Source organism: Procambarus clarkii, chromosome 38 (genome assembly GCF_040958095.1).
Source record: "Procambarus clarkii isolate CNS0578487 chromosome 38, FALCON_Pclarkii_2.0, whole genome shotgun sequence".
NCBI classification, from domain to species: domain Eukaryota; kingdom Metazoa; phylum Arthropoda; class Malacostraca; order Decapoda; family Cambaridae; genus Procambarus; species Procambarus clarkii.
The window spans coordinates 20918926-20934013 of NC_091187.1; the positions used below are offsets into that span (position 1 = coordinate 20918926).

The 15088-nt window shown below is 39.2% G+C and overlaps 1 protein-coding gene across 6 annotated transcripts in view; it reads right to left on the minus strand.

The window, feature by feature from the left end:
- Window positions 1-15088, minus strand: part of LOC123771911 (zinc finger protein 271) — a 41158-nt gene that overhangs the window by 11330 nt on the left and 14740 nt on the right. For 5 of the 6 annotated variants that reach the window (XM_045764700.2, XM_045764698.2, XM_045764701.2 and 2 more), the window contains one exon: window positions 176-13587. In XM_045764700.2, the coding sequence (XP_045620656.1) occupies window positions 11691-12782 (1092 nt within the window). In that variant the 5' untranslated portion in view covers window positions 12783-13587 and the 3' untranslated portion in view covers window positions 176-11690. The remainder of the gene's footprint in view (window positions 1-175; window positions 13588-15088) is intronic. The other variant, XM_069337858.1, reaches the window with a different exon arrangement.

A 15088-nucleotide genomic window follows, 5' to 3' on the forward strand; every position in this document is an offset into this window, starting at 1 on the left:
AGTGGCTATACAAGAATGTAAGAGCTCTTGTATATATAAATAAATAAAAAATACTAGGAACTTTCTTTTTCACTGAAAAAAGGTTCAAAGGTTCGTTGGCTTATTGCTAGCATACTACTGACCATAAGACAGCCACAGTGCCTCCAACTGGTGCTATTGTCACAATGCGCCTTACCTTCTTCAGTGAAGAAGAAGAGGAGGAAGTAAAGGTGTCTGGTGTAAGGAAAGGGTGCCCCAGACGAGGTAAGGGAGAGCTGCCACCAGCCGCTCATCGACCTGTGTTTACCTTAGCCTCTGCAGTCTTGCCAACTCAATTTTCAGTTTTACATACAAAAAAACATGGAACATAATATTGACAATAGTTTATTTCGGTAAAAGTACATGCATACAAAATGGGTTACAACCAGAATATTGGATTTCTAGATAGAGCAATTATATACAATTTTATTTATTTTTATTTTTATTTTATTTTATATATTTATATATACGCCACTAGCACGCATAGCGTTTCGGGCAAGTCCTTAATCCTAATTTTCCCCGGAATACGACCCGCCAAATCGTTTAACAACCACGTATCCATTTACTGTTGGGTTAAACAGAGGCTACAGTTAAGGATTGACGCCCAGTAAATCCTCCCCGGCCAAGAAACGAATTCAAGCCAAATCGCTCGCAAAGCGCCGGGCTAGTGTCTTACCACTGTGCCACGGAGACAACGTGGCGCTCAATTCTTACCCGAGTTTACCTGTTTCCTGAGAGCCACTAACACTAGTGGCCTCGACAAGGACAGGAAGCTGGCGGTTTGTCGAAGGTCTCCCCATTTAGCGTGATCATTACTAGATATTTATTAAAACAAGTTTTAGCAGTTACGACTTCAGCGGGTAGGAGATTCCATGGGTTAATAACCCTGTGGGTGAAAAAGCATTTCCTGTTCTCAAGTCCTACATTGTGGAAATGTAGATTCTACCTCTTCTTTTTCTTGAGAATAGGTGCAGTTTGCATGAAGGGTTTACCCTCCCGATGACCACCAGGACAAATGTGTTTCTGCCTCTTACAATGTTGCTGTTCTTGTTGATTTAGAGGCGACTACGACCGTGGGATCGGATGCGCCCAGCCGTACCCTGTAAGGGTTAATCGCGAAGCCTAGAAAGGTGAAACGCCAAGCCAAATCGCGAAACAAGTGATGAACCAGCCAGAACACGTAAAAAAAAAAATCTATCAATAATCCCGTGATCCAAGGCGATATGTGCGCCAGGCGTCGTACAACCGGACCGTTGAATAGGGATTTTAAATGGCAGTAGCAAAGCCAAAACGCGAAAACAAACTTGATCAAGCGGCTCCCAGGCGGAGTGTCCAGACGTCCGTTCGCCGTCAAGGTTGAACCGGGAGCCTCTTACAATGTAGGAGTCTCAATCCTACATTGGATCAATGGATTCCAAGGGTTAATAACCCCCTGTGGGTAGAAAAAGCATTTCCTGTTCTCAGTCCTACATTGTCGATTGTTGAGCTTGAAACTGTTGCTCCTTGTTTGTTATATCTGAGCATAAGACGAAATTTTCCGGCTCAACATCCTCTAACTTGTTCCGTATTTTAAGTTTCAATAATATCCGCCCTGTCATGTCTGCTTTGCGGTGTTGTTAGCCCTATGGGAAATTGTAATGCAAGGTTTTTCTCCCTTCTGGCATCTTTATTAGGACCATATTACCCATTTACTGTTCTTATAATATTCATGACTATTCCTGTGACAGTTCTTATTCGTCACGTCCTTTAACAGTTGTTAAGAGTCACTGCATTAATTAGGTTTGTTTAAGACATAACTAACACGCTCGTATCTGGAGCTAGACACAAATATAACAATTATTAATGATGGTAACAGTCTTTTCATGTGGATTCCATCTCATGTTGGCTTTCGAATTCATGATAAGAGCTGATGAGCCAACATATTGATTGCAATAGTTAATCTCATATATGCAGTTCACCATATAAACTGGGAATCTAAATTCAATAATATACAGGACAAATTTATTAGCCGACATCGTCCTCTCGAAAACTCTAAGCCTCTACAACACACACTGTCCTCTCCTTTTCAAGAGATTGGTGAGGAGAGGTTTAATCTCTTGGCAGTAACTGCCAAGAGATTAAACAACCCCTGGCTCACAAGTGGCATACTTAAAGCAATTAACAAGAAACACGAATATGAAAAAAATAGAATTGGCCTAATTACAAAAAGTTAAAAAATACTCATCAATGCTTACCGGTATAATAAGAAGGGTTAAACTTTCCTTTTATGAGAGTAGATTCAAAGACGCAAAAGGAAACATGAAAAACACACGGAAAGCCATTTCTGGCATACTAGAATTTAAACAACAATCACATAACAAGCAGATAAAGCTCTCTAAGGATGGTTACGCAATTGCAACAGACCTAGAAATGGCAACTGAATTTAATAGCTTCTTTTCATCAATTGGTGTTAACCTTGTCAGAAAAAATCCCAGACCCAGACACATGTTACTACATATCTCACCGGCAACTATCCTAACTTTCTACTCCATTTATCAGTCAGCCTGACAGACATTATATCCATAATTCACTCGCTAAAAACCAAAGCAGGGAACACTAGTGAAATATCAACTATAGTACATATAGACCATTCAGACTCATTAACATGAGGTACCTGGAGCTTTGCAATTGCTTTATTCACTTTCGTGTTCTTGCAGATATCCTCATAATGCATCCAATATTTGCCAGTGCAGGCTACTAAACATATGGCAATGTATGACTAACCATCCTGCGAGATGGAGACTTTCATTATCACTGCACCTTATTCACTCTTGTGTTCATAGTAATCCTCATAATGCAGCCAGAGTTTGCCAGTGCAGACTACTTATCACATGGCCCTGTATGATTAACCATCTTGTGTGATGGGGATTTTTAGCATCACATAGCTAATTTTTTGACACACACTGTACTCCCTTTCATATAGTCTAGGGTAGCTGCACAAATTCAGATGTACCTTAATGTGTTACAGTAATTTAAAAAAATGGTATATAAGTGCTGCTCATGGCCTTGCACCACCCATAACTCAGCTATTCAACAAATCTCTATTGTCATAGCACACAGATGCATCAAAAGAACAAATCGACAAGGGCTGTGATGAGGGTTTGAACCTATGTCTGAGAGGATATCAGACACTTTAATCGACTGTGCCACGACATGGTTAAAAGAATTGCCACCGGTAGTTAAACTGACCTCACACGGTGAGGTGAAAGGTCAGTAGAACTCCCAGATGCAATTCTTTTAACCATGTCGTGGCACAGTTGATTAAGGCGCGTCTGGGATCCTCTCGGACGTAGGTTTGAACCCTCATCACGGCCCTTTATGGATTTGTTCTCTACTACCATACTTTTCCGGATATCCTTAAAAGAGCAAGAGTAACTCAAGTTCATAAAGGTGATACAACTGATTAAAACAATTACAGACAATATCAAATCTACCGATACTATCAAAAATATCTGAAAAATCTATTTACAAATAGCCCTTGTAAAATTCAATAAACTAAGAAGGCACAAAGCCGATGCAACATATAGTCCCCTGCTAGATTGACTTGCAAATGTGCACCAATAATGCCATTATTAGTTTGCTTGATATAATCTACACAGCCCTTGACAAAAATGATTTCCCAACAGTATATGGCCTCTTTATTGACGTGAGAAAAGCCTCTGATACTGCAAACCATAACTCCCTATTGCTTGAACTTCATCACTATGGAATCCGAGGCCTCGCTCTGAGTTATAATCTATCATATCTTCATGACAGACAACAATACATAGCCATTAACGACATAACCTCCTCTACTCTACCCTTAACTGTATTAGTGCCACCGGGCAACATCTTAGGGCCTCTCCTATTTCTTATTTTCTGTCTTGGTGATTCAAACAAGCTATAGCAATGAACAAATCCACAAGGGTCGTGACGAGGATTCAAACCTATGTCTGAGAGCATCCCAGATGCTGCCTTAATCGATTGAGCTACGACATGGTAAAAGAGTTGAATCCAGACGTTCTACTGAACTTACTTGGATCCTGCAGCCTCTCCGAGACACAAACCAGGGTTTTACACAACTCCCCCATGCACTCGAGCTATGTCAATAGGCCGTTCTACCTTTTCGCCCTTACTTCATTACACACAGAAATCACAATGAATCACAATGAAAGAGAGGCTGCAGGATCCAAGTAAGTTCAGTAGAACTTCTGGTTCTACTGACTAGGGGTAACTGGCCAGGAAGCCAGGTGCAGAACACATGCTGTACTCACACCAACCTCTGACCAGAAAGAACATGGCAAGGGTAGGCATAAGCAGTGAACACAACAAGAGCGTCTGGCTATCTGTTTATAATGGATAACAATTCCTTACCTGGTTGCTCTGTGTTAGCTGCTATGTAATAAAATACAGTATAATATTGTGTCTCACAGTCAATCAACTCTGAAGTAAAGACAAAACATTGCATGGCCTGCCTCCAAGTGTTAAGAATCAAATCAATATCAACATTGAAAATATTAGATCCCCATAAAAAAGTCTAATATATTTACGTAAGAGAAACGAACTTTATCACAAGTCTGTCACTAGGCATAGTCACCTAGATCACATCACCGAAAGTCATCAAAATATACATATTATGCAAGGTTAAGAAAAGGGGTTCTTATTTTGACATTTATACTCTTATTTCTTCTATACCCAGTACAGTATATGTATTTTTCATATATGAAAAAAAGCAAGCATATAATTAGTTTATATAATCATGCCAGAATCAGGCTAAGCCTACATAGCTATTACCACTTACAACAATGTTTATGTTGTGAGAGGTAATTAGCACACCAGGTATAAACAGCTAGGAGGCATGGCATAGATAGCTAGATCTCACTACCTCATAGTCATTGACAGGCAAGATATACACAACAAATTATTGGTCAAAACTAGCAAATGCAAGTGATGCCATGGACAGTCAGGTAAGTACAGTAGCCTATAAAGAAGGCAGTAGCATGGTGTGGTGACCATGATGACGACAAACCAAAAATTCACACTGACTTCATACATCATTGACGAGCTAAACATTTACCACAAGTATTCAATCTTATTTTTTGTCTAATAAAGTAGTAATTTAAATTCATATAGTAAATTGTGGAAGTGTAAAAATTTCTGTACAATTCATAAGGAATAATTTTAATATTGATACTCATGTCAAGAATGCAAACATTTAGATATTAATCAATCTATTACCCACTTATGGAAGCAAGAGAGGGGAAGGGAGAGGAGAGGGATAGACAAAGACAAATTGGTAGACAGACATAGACACAAGTGACCACATATGGTTCAGGTAATGAACCACCAGGAAGAAGTCAGAATGGAGCCAGAGGAGGGAGCCCAGGGAAAGGCAAACTCTCCAAAGGGCCTGCCAGTCAAACTCATGCACCATACTGTGCGCCAGATGGAGTAGTGGACATGACCGCAAAACCCGGGAGGTCTGGTAAGCGCAGGTCACAAGGCCCCGATCCAGAGCCACTTCATCTCTAAACACATCAAGTGATGGGGAGGACGGCATCACTAAACAGAATCCCGAAGAGCATGAAGAGGAAGCCAACAGAGCAAGAGCCAATAAAGGACAAGCAGGGCCTGAACCCATTGGACACAGAAGTGACAAAAAATGTTCATTACTGGAAGACACAGGACAGTGAATAGAGTCAAACCCTGTCTGGGTGAAACATCACACTACCACTTGACCAACAATGAACCACCTGGGCCAATCCAACACCAGATAGTGATGCCGATGCACTGCAGAGAAAGACATGCAGACTGGGAATCCCAAATTAGACCCAATCAAGTCCGATGGTTCTGGATGGAACCAACTGGAACTTTTGCCAGTTCACCATGAACCCAAACCTGGCAAGTAGGGAAAGAACTGGATTCCTAGACAGCTGACACACAGACTTGGTGGGGGGTGGGGGGAAGACTCTCACCAGCCAGTCATTGAGGAAGGCCAAGATACGAATTCCCAAAACCCGCAGCTAGGACACAACTATCTGGGCTAACCTGGTGAAGATCTGAGGAACCAGACTGAAGCCAAAGGACAGAACCTTGAAGCGATAAGCCTGATGCCCCACAACAAACTCTAACCAGTTCCAGAACCTCGGATGAATAGAGACATGCCAGGATGTGTCCTTGAGATCAAAGACACTATCCAGGAACCTACCTGTAATACCAGGAGAACCTGAACCAAAGTAGTCATGAAGAAGGTCAGAGGGGAAATGAAGCTGTTCAGTCCCAAGAGGCCAGAAAGTATAATAGCTCTTGAGACCTCAAACTTCAAGACAAGAAATCATAGATTTAAGCTAACTGACAGATAACATTAGAAAGTTCACTTTTGGAGAATGGTAGATGGTTGGAGCAAGTTAAGTGAGAAGATGGTGGAGGGCAAAACTGTCAGCAGTTTCGAAGCATTATATGACAGTGCTGGGAAGATGGTACACCACGAGCATAGCTCTCACCGTGTAACTACACCTGGGTAATTACACTAGGTACTCTAGGTAATAACACCAATCACAAACAATTAGAATGCCCCCAGCCAAGGGTTCCACTGAAGAGTTAACAATTCATGCTCTGCCCAAGGTAAGGCTATCAACCTCAGTGGTCAAGCCTCTCGGTGGCAAACTCCTGAGCACGAGAGAAGCGACTGTCAGTGCAAGGGGCCGTGCTAGACGAGTCTAACAAAGTCACCCTAGACCAGCGTTTCTCAACCAAGGTTCCAGGGTTTCTAACACACTATAATGTTATAATTCATATTATTATTATTACAACATATAAATATTATAATAATTCATCTGCGATATCATTGTCAGCGATTATTTTTTGTAATTAATATACATGTACTGGTATATATATATTTTGAGAGTAATAAATTCAAATTTTTTTATTAATAACTATATATACTGTATATTACAGTATAATAAATTTTATGCAGAGCTTCATTAAGTCATGAAAATTATTTCAAGGGTTCCTCAAAGATAAAAAAAGGTTGAGAAATGCTGCCCCTAGTCATATGCTGCTCAAATTGAAGAATATGAGTCCATGCAAGAATGCTGGTAGATAAACACGTGCATGTGAAACAAATACTATGAGTATGGAATGAAAAACAAGCAAATGTCCCACTGCAGGACAAAGTCCAAAGAATGGCCTGAACTTAGCTGAGAAAGAGGTGGGGAAGGGGGGGGGGGGGAAAGGCCACTATGAAGAGGTGACCTGGGAAGCATTTCTACACAAATCGATATTAGCAACAGGACTAACCAGTAGCCAGCCGTTAACTGGGAGCTACGGGTCACCTGGTGGCAGCCATCTGCACTATTGAGTTCAAGTTAGTTTCAAGTCAACCAATAGTTTTTTATGAATCATTTGCAGAGCCATTTGACTTTCGTTGCTTCATTTTCTATGAATCTTGCAGTTATCTGCATTACTTTGCTGACTTTTTGGTTCTTTCCCCAGTGTGGGTGATTGTAACAACGCAGTTTTTGCACCTCTGTGAGGGAGGAGGGGGGGCCAGATTCTGGCTCTAGTCTATGATAAACAGGACTCCCATGACTGATATGACCCAGAAATATGCATTGCACAAAACACAATCATAAAGCAGAAATAAAATAATGGCCCCCCATAGCACAACAATCATTCCAGGAACAGCCACCACTACTTAGCTTAATGCATGGAGCAATAGGAGGGCCCAGTCAGAATACTGTAGTGTGACTGGAGTCACTACAAGTGTGAGTGAGGTGGAAGGTTTGCTTCCACCTTCAGGCGACCTGGGGTGCCAGCTGGTGGCAGTTGGGTATAAATGCATGGCAACCTTCATTTGCCATATCTACCTCAGGGTTACTGTTTTCTTGCAAGCAGTCACTTTCATTATGCCTACTTTCTGCAAGATATTTATTGGTTTTGGGCATAACCAAGAAAATTTATTCTTGATTAACTGAACTTATTTTGTTCAGGTAGGTTTATATTGTTTAGATCCCATAGCTTGAAGTTATCTTCATGCTCCTCAGAGAGAGAAGCATCTTCTCTCCTCAGAGAGAGCTAGATTCTGGTTGCTGGTAGACTAGATAAGTCTCAGAAACCTTGTATGAATTCCTGAGGCTTGGCACTATCAAGAGCTTAAGCTCGGGAACTGAGATTGAAACTTAAGCCGAGGTTTCCTGAGCTTTAAAGGACAGATAAATAGATAATAAAGGTACACAGACAAAAGAGAGACATAGCACTTAAGTGAGAAGCTGACTGGAGGTAGTCATGACCTGAGTAGCATCTGTTACTTAATTACCACCTCCACATTTTTTTGAAGCTGCTGTTCAAGAACTCTTCTCCGAGTCTCGTGTTAGCACTGATTTTGCATCACATGTTTTTTCTTTAATGAATATGTGACATCTTAGCACAGATGCCATATAATAATGGAGGCTAATTTGAGGTACAACAACTGCTAGCTGCAATCCTAGCATGAGTAGGGATGCCACTGAACACCAAAAATCATATTTGTAAACAATAAAATGATAAAAATTAATAGAGATCCCAATAAATAAATGAAATTTTAATAACTAGTTATACATAAATGTGAAAATGTGAATTGTTTAAAGAACATTGGGCTCCCAAGCTCCACCAGGAACATTGCGTAAACCCTTATATGACTTACATTTTCAAAGCACACGTAGGGCAGATATGGGGTCCATATATACAGTACAGAAATTTAGAGGTAAATATAATTTGTAAATTATATTTATATAGTTGTAAATTTACAATTATAAATATAAAATTTTATTTTACAATTGTAAATTTATTTACAATTGAAAGTATTTTGTTTGTTTATTTTATGGATCAATTATCTATCTTGTGAGCGGTGGGGAAAAGACTATAGTCACATAATGGGTTCAAAATTTTAACTACAATGTTCTTCAAGCCACACAATTTACATTTGTGGTAAATTGGTTACATTGATAATTAAGCGAATAGTTACCATCACCATAATTATTACTACTAATACTTTATGTAATTGGAACAAGGAGGCATAAGGAAAGATTCTTATTCTTAATATACTTTAAATAACATGTTATCAAGGCACTAAAATACTTAACAATTATGATGTGTTTTGTCTTATCTCACGATAAAACTCAAATGGTATATTAACGGCTTGTCAGCGTGGCCTTCGTTTGCCAGTGACTAGCGATGCTCCTGGGAAACGTCACACATTTCTACCTGCACTTAAAACTTTTCCATTCAGTCCTTGGATGCTTATACAAAATCAAAACTGAAATGCTGTGCATGTTAGTGGCTTTGCAAGAATGTAAAAATACCAATATTATGTAATCTCACAAACCCATTGTACCTTCTTGTAAATAAATCATTATTATTACTAAAACTATTAAACCTAAAGAGTTTGTAAGTAAATTTGAAAGTAAATATAATATTGATATGGGGGTTTTTAAGGATGGCTCGACTTCCGGGTGTGCCACAGAATTGGGAATGAACATTTTTTCATGAAACACATGAAAAGTTCATCCTGAATCTTAAAACTTATATCCAGCTTTTAAATCCATCAATTCCTTATTAACTTCTTTAATAGTTTGTATATGGCAATCCCTTATATGATACTGTAAACACAAAAATTCAATGTTTTGTGTTTACTGGAAATTTTATAGTCCCTGCTGAATTTCCGCAACCATAGGGAATAATGTATTAAATGTTTCATTGGCTTACAAGGCATTTTGAGATGCTACTTTACAAATATTCCATAACTTACACAGTTGCTGTTGATGTTATGAGTGCCCATAATATAGAATACAATCCTGCTGAGCAAACACTGGCCTCATCCAGCAGTAATCATCTCAGAGTCAGGTCTCAGCACGATAGCAAAGCCTACCCCCATTGAAAGACTAAACCATCTGTGTATACAGTACATAAATAAAAATTGCATCATGTTGAATAGATTTTACAGAAAGATATCAGAGACCTGCATTTTCTGGAAATGCATTAGTGTTCTGTAGAATTTAATTGATGGGATCACCCAAAGTGGTATAACACTGTAGTGAAATGAAAGGTTTTCAGAAATTAATTGAATAGATTGCATGTATTTTTTTGGGTTCTTAAGTGTTGATGTCCAGACTGTGTATTAGTGATGCAACGTGTTTACGTTCATATAGTATCTAAGACAATGATTTCCTCCTGTCATAGGATGGAATTCCACCAATACTGGCAGCCATAATTAATTTATAACAAATATTATAATACGTAGTCTTCATAACACTGTTATGAACTCATAATATGTTATGAACATATTATGAACTCCAATGTGACAAAATCTTGGAAAAAAGATTCAGATCTTTTGAGGACAATTTTCAGATGCTGAATGTTGTTCCAAGTGATTTTAGCATCAAATATTATTCAGAAATTTGTTTGTTTTTTATTATGATTTATCTAGGTGATACAGAGGTTCACCTAATTTATGCCATTTGATGAATAATGCCACATGTTTTGTTTACCAAGAACTTGATACCATAATCCTATATCTACTGGGCAGCTAAACTGTATCTTCAACTTTCTTTAATGTATTTCCTTCATAACTAATAGAGGTCATCCACATACATTGTGTTGCACACGCATGTTGGAAGTATGTGTGTGTGTGTGTGTGATGATGTACTAAAATGAAGTATAGTACTGTGTGCTGCACTTAGTAGGTTACATTCATTGTGGGATCTGTACTAGAGTAGGCATTTTCTACTCTTGCCTAAAATGTTGTCTTTTAAAATTCCCCAGAAACTTACATAAATTAGTACCTGTATGTTATAACACCAAGCTGTATCAAATGCTCAGTAAATTAGTATGTTATACTCATCAAAATAATTTTCAAAGTCAAATAGAATCCAATACCTCTTGTACGTATCTATGGATTTTTGTGCAGCTACAGTGCTTTTCATTTCATGTGCCCAAACTGTGATGTACTTAGGGCTGAAGTAATTATTTGTTACTTAGAAATTCCAAGATAATTGGTCATCCTTGGACTCTATGAGTCTAAGAATTGGCAGAAGTTATACCCAGTTACATCTTTGCTACTCTTTAAACATACAAACCTAGCAAAAATAGAAACAATTTAGTGTTTTACATATACTGTAGTGCACATGAAGTGTGTAACATCATATTTAATTCTGGGGTAATTTATGGATGCTTTTGTCTTTGACTGCTAGATGGAGAGAGTCTTTTCCTTGGATATCAATCAAGAAAAACCAAGTGATTTAGAATTTTTAAGAAGCATTCTGGGAGACAAACATCTTACCAAGGTAAGTCAGTAATTATAAAAGAAAGGCACCAAGCCAGGGAGGCTATGTAGCACCGTCAAATGTGCGGGATATTCAAATATTGTATCACTAAGGATGCCAAACAAAAACAAAAACAAAAGCACATAAGGTGAGCAACATCAAAGGCATCCAATTCACCAAGGATTTAATCGAGGGACAGGTGACCTCGAGGGACAGTTGGGAAGCAAGACGCACGCACAACCTGGACATCTTACCAAAGAAGACATTTTGAAAGTTCTTTTGAAAGTATTGAAAAAATGGTAGTTTCATCAATACAAGAACATGTTTTGTATTTCATTAAGGCACACCAAACTCTTATGAATACTCCTCTGCATCAGCTCTCTCAAGTTTTTCTAGTGGGTTCTCTTCTGCATCAACTCTTTCAAGTTTTATTAGTGGGTTCTCTTCTACATATACTCTCTCAATTTTTACTAGCGGGTTCTCTTCTACATCAACTCTTTCAAGCTTTATTAGTGGGTTCTCTTCTGCATCAACTCTCTCAAGTTTTACTAGTGGTTTCTCATCTATATCAACTCTCTCAAGCTTAACTAGTGGGTTCTCTTCTGCATCAACTCTTTCAAGTTTTATTGGTGGGTTCTCTTCTACATAAACACTCTCAATGTTTACTAGTGGGTCCACTTCTATCTCAATTCTCTCAAGCTTTACTTGTGGTTTCCCTTTTTTACCAACTTTCTTAGGTTTTACTAGTAGTTTCCCTTCTGCATGAAGTTTCTCATGTTTTACTAAATGTGATTTCTGTTTAAAATCTCTTTGACATACTGAGCACTGATATGGTTTCTCTCCTGTATGAACTCGTGTGTGTTCTACTAGTGTATCTTTTCTCGAAAATTCTTTTAGACACACTAAACACTGGAATGGTCTCTCTCCTGTATGAATTCTCATATGTTTTACGAGATGTGATTTATGTTTCAAGTCTTTTTCACACACCGAACACTGATATGGCTTCTGTCCTGTATGAATTCTCGTGTGTTTTACCAAATCTGATTTATCTGGAAAGTCTTCTGGACAGAATGAGCACTTGTAGGGTCTCTCTCTTGTATGAACTCTCATATGGATTACTAAATTTGATTTAGCTGCAAAGTCTTTTGGACACACTGAACATTTGTAGGGTCTCTCTCCTGTATGAACTCTCATATGTAGTACTAGATGTGATCTATCTGAAAAATCTTTTGGACATAATGAACATTGATATGGTTTCTCTCCTGTATGAACTCGGATATGTTTTGCAAGAACTGATTTATCTGAAAAGTCCTTATAACATAATGAACACTGGAATGGTTTCTCTCCAGTATGAATTCTTGTGTGTATTATTAGGGTATCTTTTCTCGAGAAGTCTTTTAGACACACTAAACATTTAAAGGGTCTCTCTCTAGTATGACCTTCCATTTGTCTTAATACTAATTGCTATATTTAACAAAACCTGAGATAAATTTATTTTACATGAACAAATGTGAATTCTGGTAATTTTTTTCACAAATGCTTAAAGTTCCCTAATATTCACTAAACAATACTTTTTGTAGAATTTACTCTAAATGTCAACTATTTCTTACATAACACTTAATACATAATTTGATCTGTATATCTTATTGTTTAAAAATTCTAAGATGTTGAACACTGATATGGATTTTCTTCAACAAATCCACAAGGGCCGTGATGAGGGTTCAAACCTACGTCTGAGAGGATCTCAGACACTGCCTTAATCAACTGAGCTACGACTTGTGGATTTTTTCATTCGATGCATCACCCGATTGTGATTTGTGTGTGTAATGGATTTTCTTTATTGTGCACTCTGTATTCACAAAGAAATGTGAATGAAATGTTGTGTTGCAACCACACAACAAAATCTTCAAATTATTTTTCTATTTGACAATCAGCTATGTAATATTAACACTTGACTGTGCAATCAATACGATTCACTGAAATTTATAATTTTTCATTTTAATTTCAAACTTATCAATAATACAAGTTTAAACCATGCTCTAAAGTTCGTATAAATGAGAATGGAAGAGCCTTATAAAATGAATACTCAAATACATTCATTTAATCACTCAAATACATTCATACGTAATTTTCACTTACGTAAACGTCATGATATTGGATTTAGCACTGCAAATTTCTGTTTAGTGAACCTTATAAGTTGTGATACTCGGTGTTGGCAGAGCAAATGCAATTTCTCTGCACCAGGAATTATCTGCAAAAGAAATGAATGGGAGATTAACAGGGTTTGAATTAAATATGCACCAAATTTGGGATTTTGAGAGTTACATGGGTCAATTCTCCTACAAGAGATGAACAGCAATCACTTGGGAAAGCAAAGTCACTCACCAGATGAGCCGGTCAGCCGAGCGGACAGCACGCTGGACTTGTGATCCTATGGTCCTGGGTTCGATCCCAGGCGCCGGCGAGAAACAATGGGCTGAGTTTCTTTCACCCTATGCCCCTGTTACCTAGCAGTAAAATAGGTACCTGGGTGTTAGTCAGCGGTCACGGGCTGCTTCCTGGGGGTGGAGGCCTGGTCGAGGACCGGGCCGCGGGGACACTAAAGCCCCGAAATCATCTCAAGATAACCAGTAAAAGTTAAAATTTACCTAAGGCAATGCAGTTAGTAGTAGATATTTTAATAGTATGATTTGAATGTGTATATACAGTAGTATACTGCAAAAGATTTTGCACAAAATAGTGTTAATAATATTATTATTCCAAAGGATTTTGATTGTTTTCCTGTTAATGTTAATGTTTTTATTCCAAAGAATTTTGACCACAAGGATGCTGAAGTTGCAGTGTCTACACCACCTGTTACTATAAGTTCCCACTGCCTTAATTGTGTTCATATTGCCAATCTGGCCTTTTCAGAATCAATGCTGCATAAAAAACCAGCGTTGAATGTAATGAAACGCCATTTTCTGGGCGAGTACCGGAGGCTCCCCGGAGCTATCCATGGCTGATATGGATACCCTAACTATTTTGCATCAGTCGATGTGGGTGGAGTTCTAGGCCTACCGGGGACCACAAGCCAGAACCTGCCCCCCTCAGAGAGGCACGGGAAGCAATGGCCCATAGAAATGCACATGTGATTTGGAGCATTCTATATCTGCCATCGACCGGGACAGGCACCCAGAAAGGTAAGCGCCACAAAACAAACCCCTATTCTGGTTAAACAACAAAATCAACAAACGAGTGGACAGAACTCCCCCAGGAAAACGAACTAACAAGCATGACGTCACGCGAGCCGCGCCGCATGTCTGCGCAGCTCCCCCCCTTCCCGGGAGGGGGAAGGGGGGAACCCCAGACCCCCGCGCCGGCGATCCCCGCCCCAGTTCTGAGGCTGGATATCAAAACCGTGAAAAACCCGCCGACCGGAGGGCGGGAGGGTGCCGGGGAGCCTCCGGGACTCACCCAGAAAATGGCGTTTCATTACATTCAACGCTGGTTTTCTGGGGGGAGCCCCTACGGTTCCCCGGAGCTACCTCACCAAAGACTACCTAAAAGACAAGGGGACATACCCGGGAGGCGGTACGAGAATCACTCCACAACACAAAGTCGAGACAACAACCCAAGGTATAGCATTCGCCAAAAAAAGGGGAGAACGGCCGCAGACAAAGAAAACCTATGATCACGACAATAGGAGCCAAAAACCACTGCGCCTGAGCAGAGCAAGAAGCTCTACCACACGGCCCCCAGAGGCGAATGCC